Genomic DNA, 22,508 nt, shown 5'->3' on the forward strand with positions numbered 1-22,508 from the left:
ACAACACAGGAGTGGCTTCGGGACATGTCTCTGAATGTCCTTAAGTGGCCCAGCCAGAGCCCGGACTTGAACCCGATCAAACATCTCTGCAGAGACCTGAAAATCGCTGTGCAGCAACGCTCCCCATCCAACCTGACAGAGCTTGAGAGGATCTGCAGAGAAGAATGGGAGGAACTCCCCAAATACAGGTGTTCCAAACTTGTTGTGAAATCATTTTTTTTTGTTTTTGCTGTGTCAATTATGGGGTATTGTGTTTGTATTGACGAGGAAAAAAAACAATTGAATCAATTTTAGAACAAGGCTGTAACATAACATGTGGAAGAATCAAGGGGTTGTATACTTTCCAAATGCACTGTATGTTCAGCTAAAGAGAGAGAGATGGACAGAGGTAGAGAGAGAGCAAATGAAAATGAGCAAAAGCAAAAGGGAGAGAAAAAGGATAAAGAGAGAGAGAGAGAGAGAGGAACACTGCTGGTCTGAAGGAGGGAGAGGTACAGAGAGGGATGAAATAAAGACAGAGAAAAAGAGAGCCACCTCTCTTCCCCCTCTCTCTCCCAGGGGAGGAGGAAAGGAGGATAGATGGATGCGAGTGTTAGGGCCTCTGGGCGCGTCGGTGGCAGTCTGCATGCCAAGCTGTGTGTGTGTGTGTGGTGCAGCGGTGCAGCAGGGATAATACTAAATCAGTGGGCACTGTAAACACTATAAATCAACTGCGACACACATACACACAGGCGCATGCTCACACGTGTGCACACACACACACACACACCGACACACACACACACAGAGCCCCTCGCGACATGCACCACTGAACCTCTGCATATTCAACCACACACCAGTTTCAATTCAATTTGCACAGAGAGGGAAGAAGGAAGAGAGGGAGGGAAAAGGAGGGAGAGGAAGGTTAATGAGGGACTAGGAGGTAGAGGAAAGGAGAACTTCGAAACGGGTCTTATTAAAGTTGAAGAAGCATCCATTGACCTAGAACTCTTCAGAGTGTGGTTGAGAGAAGAGAAGACGCACGCAGGGGAAGAGAAGATACATCCGTCAATAAGAGAAACGGAGAGAATAGAAGAGAGGAACTAGGGGAAAGGGCCCAAAGTCTGATTCCTGCTTCATGCCAATGTCACCTTGCAGCAGCTGCTGCTGTCATCCCACTAATGCAGCCAATGTGACCCCTGATCCCTGTAGTTAATGATGAGCGTGGTGCTGGTCTGGGATGTGCTGGGGGAGAAGAGGACACTGGCTGGCACACTCTGTTCAGCCCTACTGGGACTCACATTCATACTTAGTGGCACAGTCTCAAATGACACTCTATTCCCTGTATAAACAGTGCACTACTTTTAAACAGCACCATCTGTGGCCAAATGACCAAAGCACAAATGACACAATTTCTTAAATAGAGCAACATGGGAATAGAGTCAGAGATGTCACTCTTTCAAATTGAAAGTGATGGAAACATCACTATTAAGTGGGGTTCTCACCCAGAACCTCAGTAAAAGTTGATGTGGGCGTGACAACATACATTTCCATCCTTCTCTCTCTTACCTGGAAATCTCTCTCATCCAGAATAGCTTTCCTCCATCGTACCAGGAAAGCAGCACATACGTAGAGATGGAAGTGAGAGAATCCCTCTGGTTCAGCCTGCAAAGAGAGAGAGAGAGAATTACACAACAAAAGACATTTTCTAACATATCAGGAGTTAGCAGCAGTGGAGCGACAGTGAAGATAATACTGTAGCATCCTCCCAGTGCCCTCCATCTGCACCTCTCCACTTAGGCCTACTCTACCTTGACATTATGTTTGATAGGAAGACAAATCTACACTCCGCGTGGGAATTTGGACGCTTGCTGCCTGGCAGAGCGAGAGAAGACGAAAAAAAAAAAAAGAAGATATTAAATAATTTCTGTCACAATCAGAGAATTTACAAATCGACTAGAAGCTGAAAGACAAATCCCTGTTAAATTTGCCCTTTACTTTTTCTCCTCCCTTCTTTCAGACGCTCATTACATTTCCAGGCCTAGCTTTTACAGGGCTGAATAAAGGAGGGGAATTAAAGTGAGAGAGAGAGAGTCTGAGATGGCCCTCGTCTATAGCCCTGGATAGTCCTCATCTAAAGGGCTATCCAGGGGAAGACAATTAAAGCTCTTAAAACAGACTGAAGAACTAAAGGAGTGGAAATGGGACAATATGTTCAAGTGCTTACAGTAATACTGGTCTTCACAAACTCTCAACATCCAGTCAACTCATATGCATACAGTTGAAGTCGGAAGTTTACATACACCTTAGCCAAACACATTTAAACTCAGTTTTTCAAAATTTCTGACATTTAATCCTGGAAAAAAAGTCTCTGTCTTAGGTCAGTTATGATCACCACTTTATTTGAAGGATGTGAAATGTCAGAATAATAGTAGAGAGAATGATTTATTTCAGCTTTTATTTATTTCATTACATTCCCAGTGGGTCAGAAATTTACATACACTCAATTAGTATTTGGTAGCATTGCCTTTAATTTGTTTTACTTGGGTCAAATGTTTTGGGTAGCCTTCCACAAGCTTCCCACAATAAGTTGGGTGAATTTTGGCCCATTCCTCCTGACAAAGATGGTGTAACTGAGTTAGGTTTGTAGGCCTCTTTGCTCGCACACGCTTTTTCAGTTCTGCCCACACATTTTCTATAGGATGGAGGTCAGGGCTTTGTGATGGCCACTCCAATACCTCGACTTTGTTGTCCTTAAGCCATTTTGCCACAACTTTGGAAGGATGCTTGGGGTTATTGTCCATTTGGAAGACCCATTTGCGACCAAGCTTTAACTTCCTGACTGATGACTTGAGATGTTGCTTCAACATATTTTTCCTCCCTCATGATGCCATGTATTTTGTGAAGTGCACCAGTCCCTCCTGCAGCAAAGCACCCCCACAAAATGATGCTGCCACCCCCGTGCTTCATGGTTGGGATGGTGTTCTTCGCCTTGCAAGCTTCCCCCCTTTGACTCCAAACATAACGATGGTCATTATGACCAAAAAGTTCTATTTGTGTTTCATCAGACCAGAGTACATTATTTCAAAAAGTACGATCTTTGTCCCCATGTGCAGTTGCAAACCGTAGTCTGGCTTTTATATGGCGGTTTTGGAGCAGTGGCTTCTTCCTTGCTAGAGGCCGTTCAGGTTATGTCGATATAGGACTCGTTTTACTGTGGAAAAAATATTTTGTACCTGTTTCCTCAAGCATCTTGTACCCGTTTCCTCCAGCAAGGTCCTTTGCTGCTGTTCTGGGATTGATTTGCACTTTTCACACAAAAGTATGTTCATCTCTAGGAGACAGAACGAGTCTCCTTCCTGAGCGGTATGACGCCTGCGTGGTCCCATGGTGCTTATACTTGTGTACTATTTTTTGTACAGATGAATGTGGTACCTTCAGGCGTTTGGAAATTGCTCCCAAGGATGAAACAGACTTGTGGAGGTCTACAATTTTCTTTCTGAAGTCTTGGCTGATTTCTTTTGATTTTCCCATGATGTCAAGCAAAGAAGCACTGAGTTTGAAGGTAAGCCTTTAAATACATCCACAGGTATACCTCCAATTGTCTCAAATTATGCCAATTAGCCTATCAGAAGCTTCTAAAGCCATGACATCATTTTCTGGAATTTTTCAAGCTGTTTAAAGGCAAAGTCAACTTAATGTAAGTAAACTTCTGACCCACTGGAATTGTGATACAGTGAATTATAAGTGAAATAATCCGTCTGTAAGCAATTGTTGGAAAAATGACTTGTGTCATGCACAAAGTAGATGTCCCAACCGACTTGCCAAAACCATCGTTTGTTGACAGGAACTTTGTGGAGTGGTTGAAAAACGAGTTTTAATGACTCCAACCTAAGTGCATGTAAACTTCCGACTTCAACTATATGTATATTTGCATATTATCTCAGCCAAAATCAACAATCAAACAGTCTCAGAGAGAACGAGCCGAGATATGGAGCAGAGAGATATAGTGTGCGCATACTGTGTGTGTGTGTGTGTGTGTGTGTGTGTGTTTGTGTGTGTGTGTGTGTGTGTGTGTGTGTGTGTGTGTGTGTGTGTGTACATTTGCGTGTGTGTCTGGGAGCGAGAGAGCAGCTCACACTAAGCAATAACCCAATAACCACATTGGGTCGGACTGGGCCAGCTTATGATTAATTCCACCAGTGTCTCTACAAAACTTCCCTGGGACGTCTCTTGCAGACGCAGCGCCATGTCAAGACCCTCTGAAGGAAAGGACATTTATTCCCACTTTCCTGAGTAAATAGTTAGGACTAATGCTGTTCTCACTGGAGAAGAGGGGGTTGTTCAAAAATTACATTCTCCATTCCCGGGGCAGGCGTGCTGCAGTTCAGTGGCGCAGCACAGTGAAGCAAAGCACAGGGCGAGGGTGATATTTGCGTATTCACAGCGAGGGGCGACGGGGCTGGTCGTTTATGCCAGACACGGAGAGAACGTAATGAAAATCAATGGCTGTGTTCCTTCTTCAAGCCAATAAACAGGCAGGACAGACAGGACAGGGAGAGTGCTCTTCAAGGGTAACTAACTGTCGGAGGTACGGCTGTGGAAACAATCCCTTCACATTGAGGTTTAAACATACACAGGTTTGACACACTGCAGAGTGCAGACTGTTAATATGGATATAGCTGTGTAGGGAACATTGACTAAGCCAACAGCTAAGCAAATCACTTCTCTACATAGAAATTCCAACACATCTATGCTATGTACATATTATGAAGCATGAGATATGGTAGCTTCACATTAGTTACTATCAAAGTTCATACTTGCTAAAAATGATTATTCCTTTTTAACCTTTTATTTAACTAGAACAAATACTTATTTACAATGACGGCCTACCCCGGGCCAAACCCGGACGACGCTGGGCCAATTGTGCGCCGCCCTACGGCCGGATGTGACGCATTCGGACCAGGGACTGCAGTGACGCCTCTTGCACTGAGATGCAGTGCCTTAGACCGCTGCACTACTCGGGAGTCTACTCCATACAATTCCCCCATTCTTCATCATACAACCTCTCTAACTTCCTACTAGAGGTCATTTTCAATAAGCAGACAGTATTAATGGTAAACTAGACTAGTGGGTGTAATTATACATAATTAAAATTATACATAATTATACATGGCAGTGATGCCAGGTTACACCTTAAAGGAAAAAATACACTATATTTTGGTATCTTTTTCATTAATCCACTGTTGATACGGAGTAAGATGCTTTTAGCTCCGAAGCAACTTTGCAGTATTTTTTTATTCATTATTTCTTACATTTTTAGCTCAAAACGTTTATTTTTTTGTGTTATTACATACCACCGGAAAGCAATGCCACTCCGACATTGCTCGTCCTATTATCTATTTATTTCTTAATTCCATTCTTTTACTTTTAGATGTGTATGTATTGTTGTGAATTGTTAGATACTACTGTACTGTTGGAGCTAGAAACACAAGCATTTCGCTACACCGGCAATAACATCCGCTAAATAAAATTAGATTGATTCAGTCCCAAAATGTTGTGCATGTCAGCAGTCACGTTTTCAAGAAGCAAAGTGTCACTGGCCACATCATCATGATGACGTGTTTCGCAATATCTTGATAACTTACACGCAAAACATTTTGGGACTATATCAACAATGGACTAATGAAAAAATAAAAAAGATAATTTAAGTGGAGTTTTCCTTTAAGTGTCAGTTAACTGCAGCAGCGTGTACTCGTGGATCATTTGAATTGTTTCTCCCTCACTGCTCCTCGGGGGAATGGGACCATGATGGGACCTTAATAAATGACCACAATAAAAGAAAAGGCACTGGATGCTCTTTCTCCTTCTCTCTCTATGACTTTCCTTGTCCTTTTTGCCTTCCCAATCTGTGCCTTTGCTTTCTCTCAATACATGATTTTTCTAAAATGTCAACTTTATTTAACTAGGCAAGTCGGTTAAGAACAAATTCTTATTTACAATGACGGCCTCCCGGGGAACAGTGGATTAACGGCCTTGTTCAGGGGCAGAACGGCAGATTTTTACCTTGTCAGCTCGGGGATTCGATCCAGCAACCTTTCGGTTACTGGCCCAACGCTCTAACCACGTGCCGCCCAAAAATACATCTTTGAACTCTAGTTCTTTCTTAGCCTCTGTCTTCCCGCTCAGCCACTCTCTCTCTGCCTCTCTCCTTCCCTCTCAGCCACTCCCTCCCTCTCCTCTTCTTCCCTCTCAGCCACTCTCTCTCCTCCTTACCTCTCAGCCACTCTCTCTCCTCCTTACCTCTCAGCCACTCTCTCTCCTCCTTACCTCTCAGCCACTCTCTCTCCTCCTTACCTCTCAGCCACTCTCTCTCCTCCTTACCTCTCAGCCACTCTCTCTCCTCCTTACCTCTCAGCCACTCTCTCCTCCCTCCCTCTCAGCCACACTCTCTCTCTCTCCCCTCCCTCCCTCTCAGCCAATCTCTGCCTCTCCTCTCAGCTAATCTCAGCCTCTCCCCTCTCAGCCAATCTCAGCCTCTCCTCTCCTCTACTCTCTCAGCCAAACTCTGCCTCTCCTCTTTCCTATTAGCCAAACTCTGCCTCTCCTCTCCTCTTCCCTCTCAGCCTCTCCTCTTCCCTCTCAGCCAATCTCTGCCTCTCCTCTTCCCTCTCAGCCAATCTCTGCCTCTCCTCTTCCCTCTCAGCCAATCTCAGCCTCTCCTCTTCCCTCTCAGCCAATCCCAGCCTCTCCTTTCCCTATCTGCCAATCTCTGCATCTCCTCCCCTCTTCCCTCTCAGCCAATCTCAGCCTCTCCTCTTCCCTCTCAGCCAATCTCAGCATCTCCTCTCCTCTTCCCTCTCAGCCAATCTCAGCCTCTCCTCTTCCCTCTCAGCCAATCTCTGCCTCTCCTCTCCCCTCTCAGCCAATCTCTGCCTCTCATCTCCTCTTCCCTCTCAGCCAATCTCTGCCTCTCCTCTCCTCTTCCCTCTCAGCCAATCTCTGCCTCTCCTCTCATCTTCCCTATCAGCCAATCTCAGCCTCTCCTCTTCCCTCTCAGCCAATCTCTGCCTCTCCTCTTCCCTCTCAGGCAATCTCAGCCTTTCCCTCTCATCCTCTCAGCCTCTCCTCTTCTCTTTCCTCTCAGCCAATCTCAGCCTCTCCTCTTCTCTTTCCTCTCAGCCAATCTCAGCCTCTCCTCTTCTCTTTCCTCTCAGCCAATCTCAGCCTCTCCTCTTCTCTTTCCTCTCAGCCAATCTCAGCCTCTCCTCCCTCCTCTCGGCCTTCTGTCCTATTCTTCCCTCTCGGCATTCTGTCCTCCTCTTCCACTCACAGCCTCTCTCTCAGCCTCTCTCTCTCTCTCAGCCTCTTTCTCTCACTCAGCCTCTTTCTCTCACTCAGCCTCTTTCTCTCACTCAGCCCCTCTCTCTCACTCAGCCCCTCTCTCTCACTCAGCCCCTCTCTCTCACTCAGCCCCTCTCTCTCACTCAGCCCCTCTCTCTCACTCAGCCCCTCTCTCTCACTCAGCCCCTCTCTCTCACTCAGCCCCTCTCTCTCACTCAGCCCCTCTCTCTCACTCAGCCCCTCTCTCTCACTCAGCCCCTCTCTCTCACTCAGCCCCTCTCTCTCACTCAGCCCCTCTCTCTCACTCAGCCCCTCTCTCTCACTCAGCCCCTCTCTCTCACTCAGCCCCTCTCTCTCACTCAGCCCCTCTCTCTCACTCAGCCCCTCTCTCTCACTCAGCCCCTCTCTCTCACTCAGCCCCTCTCTCTCACTCAGCCCCTCTCTCTCACTCAGCCCCTCTCTCTCACTCAGCCCCTCTCTCTCACTCAGCCCCTCTCTCTCACTCAGCCCCTCTCTCTCACTCAGCCCCTCTCTCTCACTCAGCCCCTCTCTCTCACTCAGCCCCTCTCTCTCACTCAGCCCCTCTCTCTCACTCAGCCCCTCTCTCTCACTCAGCCCCTCTCTCTCACTCAGCCCCTCTCTCTCACTCAGCCCCTCTCTCTCACTCAGCCCCTCTCTCACTCAGCCCCTCTCTCGCTCAGCCCCTCTCTCGCTCAGCCCCTCTCTCGCTCAGCCTCCCTCTCTCTCTCTCGCTCAGCCTCCCTCTCTCTCTCTCGCTCAGCCTCCCTCTCTCTCTCTCGCTCAGCCTCCCTCTCTCTCTCTCGCTCAGCCTCCCTCTCTCTCTCTCGCTCAGCCTCCCTCTCTCTCTCTCGCTCAGCCTCCCTCTCTCTCTTTCTCGCTCAGCCTCCCTCTCTCTCTCTCGCTCAGCCTCCCTCTCTCTCTCTCGCTCAGCCTCCCTCTCTCTCTCTCTCTCTCTCTCGCCCAGCCTCCCTCTCTCTCTGTCTCTCTCTCGCTCAGCCTCCCTCTCTCTCTCAGGCTCTCTCTCTCTCGCTCAGCCTCCCTCTCTCTCTCTCGCTCAGCCTCCCTCTCTCTCTCCCTCGCTCAGCCTCCCTCTCTCTCTCCCTCGCTCAGCCTCCCTCTCGCTCTCCCTCGCTCAGCCTCCCTCTCGCTCGCTCAGCCTCCCTCTCTCTCTCAGCCTCCGTCTCTCTCTCGCTCAGCCTCCGTCTCGCTCAGCCTCCCTCTCTCTCTCTCTCTCTCGCTCAGCCTCCCTCTCTCTCTCAGCCTCCCTCTCTCTCGCTCAGCCTCCCTCTCTCTCGCTCAGCCTCCCTCTCTCTCTCTCTCTCTCTCTCGCTCAGCCTCCCTCTCTCTCGCTCAGCCTCTCTCCTCTTCCCTCTCAACCACTCTTTCTTCTTCTTCCCTCTCAGCCTCTCTCTCACTCTCTCATCTTCTCTCTCTCAGCCACAGTGTCTCACAGCCTCAGCCTCTTCCCCTCTCAACCTCACTCCCTCTCAGCTTCTCGCCCTCTCTCAGCCTCACTCTCTCTGCAACTCTCTCTACCCCCCTCTCAGCCACTCCTCTCTTCTTCCCTCTCAGGCTCTCTCTTCTTCCCTCAGGCTCTCCCTCCCTCTTCTTCTTCCCTCTCAGCCTCTCTCCCTCCACCCCACCTCTTCTTCTTCCATTTCAGCCACTCTCTCTTTGACTCCATCCTCTTCTTCCCTCTCAGCCACTCGCTCTCCTCTTTTTCCTCTCTCAGCTCCTTTCTCTCTCTCTCTCAGCCCCTTTCTCTCTCTCTCCCTCAGCCCCTTTCTCTCTCTCTCCCTCAGCCCCTTTCTCTCTCTCTCCCTCAGCCCCTTTCTCTCTCTCTCCCTCAGCCCCTTTCTCTCTCTCTCCCTCAGCCCCTTTCTCTCTCTCTCCCTCAGCCCCTCTCTCTCTCTCCCTCAGCCCCTCTCTCTCTCTCCCTCAGCCCCTCTCTCTCTCTCCCTCAGCCCCTCTCTCTCTCTCCCTCAGCCCCTCTCTCTCTCTCCCTCAGCCCCTCTCTCTCTCTCCCTCAGCCCCTCTCTCTCAGCCCCCCGCTGTCCCTCCCTCAGCCCCCCGCTGTCCCTCCCTCAGCCCCCCGCTGTCCCTCCCTCAGCCCCCCGCTGTCCCTCCCTCAGCCCCCCGCTGTCCCTCCCTCTCAGCCTATCCCTCCCTCTTCTTGTTCTTTCCTCTCAGCCTCTCTCCCTCCCTCCCTCATTTTCTTCTTCCCTTTCAGCCACTCTCTCTTTGACTCCCTCCCCTTCTTCCCTCTCAGCCACTCTCTCAGCCCATTTCTCTCTCTCTCTCAGCCCCGCGCTCTCTCTCCCTCTCAGCCCCGCGCTCTCTCTCCCTCTCTGCCCCGCGCTCTCTCTCCCCCTCAGCCCCGCGCTCTCTCTCCCCCTCAGCCCCGCGCTCTCTCTCCCCCTCAGCCCCGCGCTCTCTCTCCCCCTCAGCCCCGCGCTCTCTCTCCCCCTCAGCCCCGCGCTCTCTCTCTCCCTCAGCCCCGCGCTCTCTCTCTCCCTCAGCCCCGCGCTCTCTCTCCCCCTCAGCCCCGCGCTCTCTCTCCCCCTCAGCCCCGCGCTCTCTCTCCCCCTCAGCCCCGCGCTCTCTCTCCCCCTCAGCCCCGCGCTCTCTCTCCCCCTCAGCCCCGCGCTCTCTCCCCCTCAGCCCCGCGCTCTCTCTCCCCCTCAGCCCCGCGCTCTCTCTCCCCCTCAGCCCCGCGCTCTCTCTCCCCCTCAGCCCCGCGCTCTCTCCCCCTCAGCCCCGCGCTCTCTCTCCCCCTCAGCCCCGCGCTCTCTCTCCCCCTCAGCCCCGCGCTCTCTCTCTCCCTCAGCCCCGCGCTCTCTCTCTCCCTCAGCCCCGCGCTCTCTCTCTCCCTCAGCCCCGCGCTCTCTCTCTCCCTCAGCCCCGCGCTCTCTCTCTCCCTCAGCCCCGCGCTCTCTCTCTCCCTCAGCCCCGCGCTCTCTCTCTCCCTCAGCCCCGCGCTCTCTCTCTCCCTCAGCCCCGCGCTCTCTCTCTCCCTCAGCCCCGCGCTCTCTCTCTCCCTCAGCCCCGCGCTCTCTCTCTCCCTCAGCCCCGCGCTCTCTCTCTCCCTCAGCCCCGCGCTCTCTCTCTCCCTCAGCCCCGCGCTCTCTCTCTCCCTCAGCCCCGCGCTCTCTCTCTCCCTCAGCCCCGCGCTCTCTCTCTCCCTCAGCCCCGCGCTCTCTCTCTCCCTCAGCCCCGCGCTCTCTCTCTCCCTCAGCCCCGCGCTCTCTCTCTCCCTCAGCCCCGCGCTCTCTCTCTCCCTCAGCCCCGCGCTCTCTCTCTCCCTCAGCCCCGCGCTCTCTCTCTCCCTCAGCCCCGCGCTCTCTCTCTCCCTCAGCCCCGCGCTCTCTCTCTCCCTCAGCCCCGCGCTCTCTCTCTCCCTCAGCCCCGCGCTCTCTCTCTCCCTCAGCCCCGCGCTCTCTCTCTCCCTCAGCCCCGCGCTCTCTCTCTCCCTCAGCCCCGCGCTCTCTCTCTCCCTCAGCCCCGCGCTCTCTCTCTCCCTCAGCCCCGCGCTCTCTCTCTCCCTCAGCCCCGCGCTCTCCGCGCTCTCTCTCTCCCTCAGCCCCGCGCTCTCTCTCTCCCTCAGCCCCGCGCTCTCTCTCTCCCTCAGCCCCGCGCTCTCTCTCTCCCTCAGCCCCGCGCTCTCTCTCTCCCTCAGCCCCGCGCTCTCTCTCTCCCTCAGCCCCGCGCTCTCTCTCTCCCTCAGCCCCGCGCTCTCTCTCTCCCTCAGCCCCGCGCTCTCTCTCTCCCTCAGCCCCGCGCTCTCTCTCTCCCTCAGCCCCGCGCTCTCTCTCTCCCTCAGCCCCGGGCTCTCTCTCTCCCTCAGCCCCGCGCTCTCTCTCTCCCTCAGCCCCGCGCTCTCTCTCTCCCTCAGCCCCGCGCTCTCTCTCTCCCTCAGCCCCGCGCTCTCTCTCTCCCTCAGCCCCGCGCTCTCTCTCTCCCTCAGCCCCGCGCTCTCTCTCTCCCTCAGCCCCGCTCTCTCTCTCTCCCTCAGCCCCGCTCTCTCTCACTCCCTCAGCCCCGCTCTCTCTCACTCCCTCAGCCCCGCTCTCTCACTCCCTCAGCCCCGCTCTCTCACTCCCTCAGCCCGCTCTCTCACTCCCTCAGCCCCGCTCTCTCACTCCCTCAGCTCCCTCCCTCAAGCCTGCTAATGAACACGAAGTACAAGACCTCTCCACTCACATTACAATAAGGACATGTCTGTTAAATAAGTCTTATGCCGTTTAGACTAGCCAATACATGTAGCGTGGAATGTAGGCTAGATTGGGAGAAAGGTCTTGCATAAATCGCTGGAATCATGACTGGGAATCACCTTCTCGAGAAGGAGAGATGAAGATGGAGGAGGAGTGGTGGAATTAGAAAACAAAGGGAGAGACGGAAGAGAGAGAGCTAAGACATGGCAGCGCACACACCTCATCTCCACTGTCAATCACTCAGGCAGAGAGGGTCGAGGGCGGAGTAGTAGAGAGACCGAGAGAGAGAGACCGTAGACTGAGGCATAAAGAGAGAAACAGATAAACTGACAGAGCGAAGGAAGAAAAACAGAGATACAGAGATAAAGTGAGTGAGTAAGAGAGGGAGAGAGAGAGAGAGAGAGAGAGAGAGAGAGAGAGAGAGAGAGAGAGAGAGAAAGAGAGAGAAAGAAAGAGAGAGAGAGAGAGAGAGAAAGAGAGAGAAAGAAAGAGAGAGAGAGAGTGAAGTGTTTTGCAGAGTGAGTTATGGTCTTGCTGATGATTGCCTATTGGTCTACCCTCACGGCTTTAATCTGACCAGCTGATGGGTAGGAGTCAGTCGCGCGCACACACAGACACAGACTTTATTAACAGAGGGACTTCTGGGAGTGAGAGAGTGATCACCAATCACTTGTGATTACCTCAGCCCCATGTTTCTCCAACATTTCTCCGAGTCTATAATCTCATCTCTCTCTCTCAATATCCCCCCATTCAACTCTATCTTCCACCCTCAGCCCTTCATACAGACTACCTCATCCTCCATATAAGTCTTCACACTAAAAGACTACACTACACCCTCTGATAATTACTGACTTTAAGTTTCTCGATAGTGTGCGGTATGCTTCCAGACTTCCATCTCCTTCCCTATTGTTATTCCTGGTGCCAGTCCCGGTGTCAGAGTCACAGTATTGGAGAAGACAGGCATGGGTTTGCCTGAGTGGGCCTGACCTGCAGACAAGGTGTACAGTACTGAGGTTCTCTATGTGATCAGAAGAGAGAGGTGCAGAGTCAGGGAGTCAGGCGCTCCAAACTGCATCGCAAGCTGTCTGTCTCTCATCTCAACCTTAACTAGCCCTGTTTGATGTGGGACTAAACCTCTTTGTGGAAAACTGATACGCAGGATTCAAACCCTGAAGGTGAGAGTAGCCAGGAGCGTTGAGGTAGTGGGTGATGTGTGTGTGTGTGTGTGTGGGTGTGTGCCTGTGTGTGAGGAAAAACTCCTGCTGAGAAAACAAATCTACAAAAGGCCTGTTGCTGTATCCTGAGGGAGACAGAGGACATCCATGGGAAGGATATGTGTGTGTGTGTGTGTGTGTGTGTGTGTGTGTGTGTGTGTGTGTGTGTGTGTGTGTGTGTGTGTGTGTGTGTGTGTGTGTGTGTGTGTGGAGTCAGTTCAGCAGCAACACTTCACACACAGGGGGGTTAGCAGTTGGCGAAATGCTGCAGCATACTGCAGACCAGAGCAGTGTGAAAGCACAGCAAGGTGTTTACGGTGTGTGTTGGGCTCTGTGTGTCAGTGTGTGTCCTCACACGTGAAAGCTCAGTCCTGGATGGATCCCGACACAGCTTGTCAGTATGTTTGTATGTCTACAGCATAGGGTGAAAAGGACAGAGAGATGAAGCGAACAGGGCCGTGGAGGAGAGGGATAGAGGGAAAGAGAGAACGGTGTAGAGGAGGAGAGAGGACGAGAACGATGGAGAGAGCGGTGTAGAGGAGGAGAGGTATAGAGAGGTATAGAGAGATGGAGTGAGCGAAGCGGTAGAGTTCTGTTTGTTATAGAGAGCAGGACAGATTAAGTATTGATGCTTGGGGCCGTGTGGCTGACCCCACCTCTAACCCTGTCTGTGCCTGCTGGGGATTGGTGCTCTGTCTCACCAATCAGCCAATCATTAGGAGGCCCCTGGGGGCCTGGAGGGGAGGGGTAAAGGGGCTGGGGCCACATCCCTGAGGATCATTTTGCCGTTCCTATGCCCTGCAGAGGTATACACTCTCTCATCCTCACTCAATCTCCCTCAACATCTCTGTTGCGCTCTCTCCATCTCTTTCATTACCTCTCTCTTTAAGCCCTGCAGTCTCCATCTGTAATTCTCCCTCTCCTTCTCTCTCTCTGGATAGACATAACGTAATAAGGTAAAACACTACAGCCGTCTCTGACCATATAGGCAACCGAAATATAGGAAAATAAAGAAAGGAAAATCCGAACAGACAAATGTTGGCTATACCATTGCCAAAGATAACACTCTCATTTTAAGTAAGAGTAGTGCCATTGGCAGCGCGTTAGTTTCAAGTTCGGGGAAGCAACAACCACAAAAATGTGTAGTTTTGTTTTATCTTTAATGACTAATGTAAGACAGTGTGCTATTCCTAATGGGATGAGTAGATCGGATCGTCCATCAATTCGGCTGGTAATATAAGTGACTCGCTGTTTGCAGGATATTTCACGCAATTCTACGACACTTTACTCTCCACGACTGGAGATAACAGCAGCCTTTTTAATACGCAGAAATGACAGGGTAGGCTACTCTGCTGACACTGAAAAACTGATACCGGCATTGTCGTGAATGCATCCATCTCATCGAGGCCGATGAAAAGGGGAGACACATATTGTTGGCGTTGACGTCCATCAAGCCTGGATGAGGTAATTGCCCTAAAAAAACTGTTCAGGAGCATGGACTCACCCAATGATAAAGACAGTGAATATGCGCACTCACCGGGGATATGGCTGATGCTCTCCCAATGAGATAAGCATCTGTTCGCTCAATAAATAGCCTATTGCGAGTTGAGAATGTGTATAGCCAAACTAAAGACAGGTCCTAGTTTTATCTTTGTCTCCTCTCTTTTGTGTTTTTCCAGCGATTGTATTTTGAAATATTACGATAGGCCTCGGCCTATTTTAGATGCATTTCACTGACCGCCGCAAATCAACAATCCTCTATTTGACATGTTATGCGCGGTGCCCGATTTGCGCGCCTCCCGACATTAGGAAATGCCCTGGCCTCGTGATTTAAAAGAATCTGCAGCTATTTTCGAAAAAATAAGCTAATGATAATCTGTGGCAAAAATCATGCTCTCTGGTGTCGTGTTTTGAAGGATAGTATATATTTTTGTAAAGACAGCAGTAATTATATACTGTAATTTTAGTAATTTACTTTAGGGGAAGCTTCTATTGGAGGGCAGATATGCAGTTCTGCCTAAACCTAACTATCTTCTGCCCATATGAACAAAGTTGTTTCTGGCCATATAAAGAACAGCTACGCATGATTTCATGAAAAGCAGCAAACGGACAACATTAGGTCATTTATTAAATTATGTAAAAACAAACAGAAACGAGCAATAGGCTACAGCTCGCTTCACAGTTTCCCTGCCAAATAGGCCTATATGATACCGTCCACAAAAAGTGTTGCCCGACAACAACACACGTAAGCCTGCACAGCATAGTTCTAGAGAAGGGAATCTACCTCTGCCGTGGGGCTCTTTACAATGAAGCGGTGTAGCAGTAGTGACGGGGGCAAAAATGTATACAGTTACATATCAGGATACTATTTTTGACGATATATCACAACGTTTTGACATTATCGTACCAAAACTCCAGTATTTTCCCTTCATGGCTTGTTCTCCTTTTTTAAATTAGAGAGCCAATTTGTTTTCAGCACTTTATTTCCACGGCTGAGCAAAAATCGTTTTCTCATGGCTCTCGCTTGTTCCTCTGCAGCGGACATGTGGTGAGAAATATTTTGGGGAAAATGGAATTGCAATACGTATAGAATCATGAGAATCGCAAATACATATCGTATCGGCACCTAAATATTGTGATAATATCGTATTGTCAGGTCCCTGGCAACTCCCAGACCTATGTAGCGGCACACATTCTGCACCATGCATACTGTGCTTCTGTCTTCCTGGTTACACAAAAGGGGGGGAGGCTTTCTGCTCCTTAACACCCCCTTGCTAATGCATTCACACAGAGCCACTTGCTAATTTCATGCTCTGTTGCAACAAGGATAATTTGGACACCCCTCTGTCAGGGACGAGTGGAGCGTGGAGGGAAGGAAGGGTGGGAACAGTGTGAATGTGTGTGTGAGGGGTTTTAGGAACAGTGGTTTGGGTGGGTGTGTGGTATGGGTATGAGAAGAAGCAATGAATGAACATCCATTGCATGCACACACACACTTCGTCTTTCTCTCTGGCGCACGCACACACAATCAAATGGTAGCCCACCTTCAAAAGTCATATTTACTCTATTTCAGTCCTGCCAGTCACATTGGTAATACAATGGTAATTCACACATGAACTTCTCTGCGTGAACAGCTCTGGAGGGCCGCTGCATTCTGTCGCCTGTTTGACATTTGACCTGTAATGTGTGGCAGAACCACCACCGTACTTCAGCGGTCACCAGGAGAATCCCTAAGGGCTGTACATACCATGCCCTGATCCTGCCTGCATTAACGCGACACACACTGACACTGACACACATGGGAATAGCCCTAGGGCTGGCTGCCGGCGTTTCCACCTCCAGGTCTGTCCACAGTAACTACCTGTGAGAGCGGATACAGGACCCAACCGATGACTACACTGTATAATAAGGCCACAGCACACAGCATGGCAGTCATGCCGCAAACGCACACGGTGGCACGGCAGTCATGGCTAATACCAGTCATGGCTAATACCAATTATTCGATACAAATCGAATAATCCCACGTGGACAGACTGTGTAATTTACACGCATATGTAAGTCATTTACAAAGCAACTAAAGCAGGCGATGATAATGAATTAGAATGTCTTGTGAGTGCACACGGACACATGGCATTACATATGGAGGATGTGTTGGAGGGCAGTGTGGAGGGAGCAGATGGGCTGACTGCAGAGAGAGAATTTCAACACAGGTTAAACCCTCCCCTGACATACTGCTGCTCTAATGGCACAATACAAGCCTGTTGAGGCTCAGCGGCTCACACACACACACACACACACACACACACACACACACACACACACACACACACACACACACACACACACACACACACACACACACACACACACACACACACACACACACACACACACACACACACACACACACACACACACACACACACACACACACACACACACACGCCTAACCAATAACTACATATGCTCTGACATTGCTTTGCACTTTTCTCTGACGTTCATGAAAACAAGCGCCAACTGTGCAACAGCACACTTATGCTGCCACTCGATGGAGAACATTCTATACGTGGCATTCTACAGCCTACATTCTACACGCTTGGAAACAAAGCCAACCTCCCCAAAATCTCACCTTGACAACACAAGAAGTATACGTGTACTCATACGTGTACTCACACGTGTACAGACTCTCAGGTTTGAAAGGTAGAACTATGTCCTCCTCCTGACACAATAACCACTAATGTAAAGAAATCCCCTCTGAACCTTGTGTGACCGAATTTACCTTTGGAAGCATGTCGAGAGCAGCCTTGGTAAATACAGTATAAACCTTCCCAGTCTGATGGAGAATGTAGGCATAAAGGAAGAGAAGAGGCGAGAAGAAGAGAAAGGAGAGGTCTCCAAGACAAACATGCCCCAGTGAGAGCAACAGACAAAGACAGTGAGGTGCTGCTGTGTTGTCAAAAGGCCATATGGCTCAGCAGGAGATTAAATATTAATGTGTGAAAGTGGGCTAATTCGGACACTACTGAGATGTCCTTAAGGTGAGTTAAGGCGTCCGCATGCTTCCCAGTTGAAACAGTTCGATAGAATTTGTGCATATACAATACATTACCAAAAGTGTGTGGACACCTGCTCATCAAACATCTCATTACAAAATCATGGGCATTAAAAAGGAGTTGGTCCCCCCTTTGCAGCTATAACAGCCTCCACTCTTCTGGGAAGGCTTTCCACTACACGTTGAAACATTGCTTTAGGGACTTGCTTCCATTCAGCCACAAGAGCATTAGTAAAGTCGGGCACTGATGTTGGGCGATTAGGCCTGGCTCGCAGTCGGCATTCCAATCCATCCCAAAGGTGTTCGATGGGGTTTAAGTTCAAGGCTCCGTGCAGGCCAGTCAAGTTCTTCCGCACCGAACGGCAAACCATTTCGGTATGGACCTTGCTTTGTGCATGGGGGAATTGTCATGCTGAAACAGGAAAGCGCCTTCCCCAAACTGTTGCCACAAAGTTGGCAGCACAGAATTGTCTAGAATGTCATTGTATGCTGAAGCGTTAAGAATCAACTTCATTTGAACCACACCATGAAAAACAGCTCCAGATCACTATTCCTCCACCAAACTTTACAGTTGGCACTATGCATTGGGGCAGGTAGCGTTCTCCTGGCATCCGTCAAACCCAGATTTGTCCGTCGGACTGCCAGATGGTGAAGCCTGTTTCATCACTCAACACGTTGCTTCCACAGGCAGTTTGGAACTCAGTAGTGAGTGTTGCAACCGAGGACAGATTATTTTTACACGCTACGCGCTTCAGCACTCGGCGGTCCTGTTCGGTGAGCTTATGTGGCCTACCACTTTGCGGCTTAGCCATTGTTACTCCTAGATTTTTCCACTTCACAATAACAGCACTTACAGTTGACTGGGGCAGCACTGGCAGGGCAGAAATTTGACGGACTGACTTGTTGGAAAGTTGTCATCCTACAACAGTGCCACGTTGGAAGTCACTGAGCTCTTCAGTAAGGCCATTCTACTGCCAATGTTTGTCTATGGAGATTGCATGGCTGTGTGCTCGATTTTATACACCTGTCAGCAACGGGTGTGGCTGAAATAGCAAAATCCACTAGTTTGAAGGTGTATGCACATACTTTTGTATATATAGTGTATTATGAGGAGATTTTGTGATGTTTTGTTCGTTTTAGACTACAGGGAGTCTTTTTCCGGCTGTTCAGGCACACAAAAAAAATTCTGGAGGCAAGTTGAAGTTTGGGGCCGAAGTCTACGCCCCTTCGTCTGTGACTGATCAACAGTAGGGATTCTTCAATGAAGTCTTTGTTGTCATTCAACGAGAGACGACTCGTTTTCATGCACATTTTCTCATAAAAGAATTATGTAAAATTGCGCGACTAAGATCTCTTCGGCAAAAACGTCAAATTTAATGACAGATTTCTTGAATTTTCTTAGATTCATTCTGACTATTTTGAGGAAGTGTATATGGACAAACAGTGCTATTGCTTCTTTTTTCTTGTTTGTCAAGCGAAGGCTTTTAAAGAGAATATGGGAGCACACGCTCGGTTCGGCGAAGCGCCAGCTGCACTGAAGCATGCTGATGCCTTCACTGTGACACAGACTGTCTCAGGAGCATGTGGAAAGGAAAGGAGGGGAGGGAGGGACACAGACCGTCATAGGTCCCCCAGAGAAGGGGGGGGGGGGGGGGGCGTCGTCATTCTCAACTATTTTGCAAATGTATTAAATGTTAAACGGCTGAATTACAATAAATTTTTGGTTTTGTTGAGGAAATGAATCTGTTTAAACTCTCCGTTATGGTATACTTTTTCAAGTTGTATAATTATTGATAATCGCTTCTCCACCTTGCTACAGCAGCCTAAACTTCGAAGTTAATCTCAGTGCCTAGTCTTCAATTTAGTTACTGGGTTACTATATAAACCATACAGTGACTTCAGAAAGTATTAAGACCCCTTGATTTATTCCACATTTTGTTGTGTTACAGCCTGACTTCAAATATGATTAAATATAATTTCTCACCCATCTACACACAATACCCTATAATAACAAAGTGAAAACATGTCTTTAGAAAAGTGTACATTTTGCAAATTTATTGAAAATTAAATACAGAAATATCTCATTTACATGTATTCACACCCGAGTGAATACTTTGTAGAAGCACCTTGGGCAGCGATTACAGCTGAGAGTCTTTCTGGGTAAGTCTAAGAGCTTTGTACACCTGGATTGTACAATTTTTGCAAATTATTCTTTGTAAAAGTCTTCAAGCTCTGTCAAGTTGGTTGTTGATCATTGCTTGACAGCCATTTTCAAGTCTTGCCATTAATTTAATGACTTATTTATACTGAACAAAAATATAAACGCAACATGTAAAGCGTTGGTCCCATGTTTCATGAGCTGAAATAAAAGATTCCCAGAAATGTTCCATACGCACATTTTTTTTATATTTATTTTTTTACTTACCTGTTAGTGAGCATTTCTCTTTTGCCAAGATAATCCATACACCTGACAGGTTTGCCATATCAAGAAGCTGATTAAACAGCATGAGCATTACACATTACACATTTTTCATGTTTTGGAATATGTTGTATTCTGTACAGGCTTCCTTCTTTTCACTCTGTCATTTTGGTTAGTATTGTGGATTAGTAATGTTGTTGATCCATTCTCAGTTTTGTCCCATTACAGCCATTAAACTCTGTAACTGTTTTAAAGTCACCATTGGCCTCAGGGTAAAATCTCTGAGTGGTTTCCTTCCTAACCAGCAACTAAGTTAGGAAGGATGCCTGTATCTTTGTAGTAACTGGGTGTATTGATAGACTATCCAAAGTGTAATTAATAACTTAACAATGCTCAAAGGGATATTCAATGTCTGCTTTTTTTTTTTACCAATGGGTGCTCTTCTTTGTGAACCACAGATAAACCTCCCTGGTCTTGGTGGTTGAACCTGTGTTTGAAATTAACTACTGGACTAATTCTATGTGTGGGATACAGAGATGAGGTAGTCATTAAAAAATTATGTTAACTATTATTGCACACAGAGTGAGTACAAGCAACTTATTATGTGACTTGTTCAGCAAATTTTTACTCTTGAACTTATTTAGGCTTGCCATAACAAAAAGGGTTGAATACGTATTGACTCAAGACATTTCAGCTTTAAATGTTTTAGAAATATAATTTCTAGAATTTTAGAATTTCTAAAAACATAATTCCACGTTCACATGTTGGGATACAGTGTAGGCCAGTGACACGAAATCTCGATTTAATTATTTTACATTTGAGGCTGTAACACAACAAAATGTGGAAAAAGTTCAGGGGTGTGAATACTTTCTGAAGGCACTGTACATTACCTTTGTGCCCAGACATAAAATGGCCCCATTTATGAGTTGTTTTCCTCCTACTCAAAATGATTGGGGAAGGGATCAATTTTACACTGTAGACCCTACTTGGATATAAACCCCCACTATGGCAGAACCACACATCTGAGAACACCGCATGTAGAGGTTGTCTCTAATCATTGTTGCAGTAGCAGACATTTTTACTCAATGAGAGAGAAGACACACAGCTTTATACCGTTTAGCTATGTATTAGAGTGTGTGGGTGTGAGACTCGCGTGTGTACCGTGTGCGTATGTGTGTGCCGAGTATGCGTACCGTGTGTGTGCGTATACTGTGTGTGTGTGTATTGGGGGGTTGGAGATGAAGAGCCAGGTGGAGGATTCAGAGGTCCCTGTAGACAGGTTGTTGGCAGTGATCTTACGGTCATAACTGAGGGGAACAACCGAGGTAGTTAGCCCAAAGGTCAACCACTCAGGGTTTAATTCATGTCGCGGTCACTCCCCGCAGGCCCGACCATTGATTAGAAAAACTCCACTCATTCACCACTCAAACCTCCAAAAACTCATATCAGCAAGTATGAAGTCTAGACAGATATTCCTTATCACAGCCCATCATCCGTGGTTCTATAGTACAGGCAGCACATACTTCATATCGGCCAGGGCTTGCAGAGCCAGGGCTCAGAATTGTTTTTGGAGAAAGTAGACTATGTGATTTACTACCAATAATTCATAGGTGGAAATCAATTGAGTTTATCTGCAGTTCATCTTTAGTAGGCAGCAGCTCACTGTTGACTTCATAAAAGCTGAATGTTTGAGGCCTTCCCGACTGCTGCTCTCTGGGATTACGACCTGAGAATTTGACTGGGAGAGTTCATAAGCAGTCAGAGCAGTGACCTTGAGAGTGTTTTTAAACTTCATAACAACGTCATGAGAGTTTACAGGCTAACCACTTACTAGTATGGTCAGTGACTTTATCTTGCCACCAAGGGGCTTCTCCTGCCATTTAGCTTTATTATTACGTTTCATAATGCTCTCTGACTGAATCTACAACCTTCACTTTGCCTGTGTGTGTGTGTGTGTGTGTGTGTGTGTGTGTGTGTGTGTGTGTGTGTGTGTGTGTGTGTGTGTGTGTGTGTGTGTGTGTGTGTGTGTGTTCTCTCCCAGTCAATACAGGGGGAAGAACGGTAATTGAAGGAGAACAAGGGTATAGGTACACAATTACACCCCTCTACCCTCCGAGCGCCCCACCAAGACGTTGATGCCACGGTAATTAAAGTGAGTCATCAGGAGAGGAGGGTCAGCTTCCTCTACATCCCATAATGTAGACACACATTTTATACACCAACACAACAGAGAATCAATAGAGACGCAATAAGTAATATCCTGCTATTATTGACTCCTAGTGTTATCCTAACAACAGAGCACACCACAACAAAGTACATACATCAACAAGCATCTAAATCAATGGCAGGGTCTGATAGTGGTGGATACAGAGGTAGCCCTCCATCTCTCCCTTCATAATTTCCTCCCTCTCGCTAACACTTTGAGGTAAACAAAATAAAAGCCACTGCCAGAACACACACACAAAGGCGCACGAAGTCTGTGTGGCTCGTCGATAGGGCTGGAGAGTGTTGACCACCAGCTAAATTCTAAAGTTCTCATATGACCTTAAGGAAGTAGCTGATTAGTAGAATCAAGTGAAAAGGCAGGGCCACTCCAGAGTTTGTGTGTGTGTGTGTGTGTGTGTGTGTGTGTGTGTGTGTGTGTGTGTGTGTGTGTGTGTGTGTGTGTGTGTGTGTGTGTGTGTGTGTGTGTGTGTGTGTGTGTGTGTGTGTGTGTGTGTGTGTGTGTGTGTGTGAGGGAGAGCAAAAGAGAGAGACGGAAAGACAGA

At 48.5% G+C, this 22,508-nt stretch overlaps 1 protein-coding gene across 2 annotated transcripts in view; it reads right to left on the reverse strand.

Annotated features, from left to right (window-relative positions):
• LOC129865274 (TBC1 domain family member 22B-like) overlaps positions 1-22,508 on the reverse strand; it is a 183,722-nt gene that overhangs the window by 22,618 nt on the left and 138,596 nt on the right. For both annotated transcript variants that reach the window (XM_055937915.1, XM_055937916.1), the window contains one exon: positions 1,549-1,644. In XM_055937915.1, coding sequence (XP_055793890.1) covers positions 1,549-1,644 — 96 coding nt within the window. The remainder of the gene's footprint in view (positions 1-1,548; positions 1,645-22,508) is intronic.

Source organism: Salvelinus fontinalis, chromosome 11, assembly GCF_029448725.1.
Source record: "Salvelinus fontinalis isolate EN_2023a chromosome 11, ASM2944872v1, whole genome shotgun sequence".
Lineage (NCBI taxonomy): Eukaryota > Metazoa > Chordata > Actinopteri > Salmoniformes > Salmonidae > Salvelinus > Salvelinus fontinalis.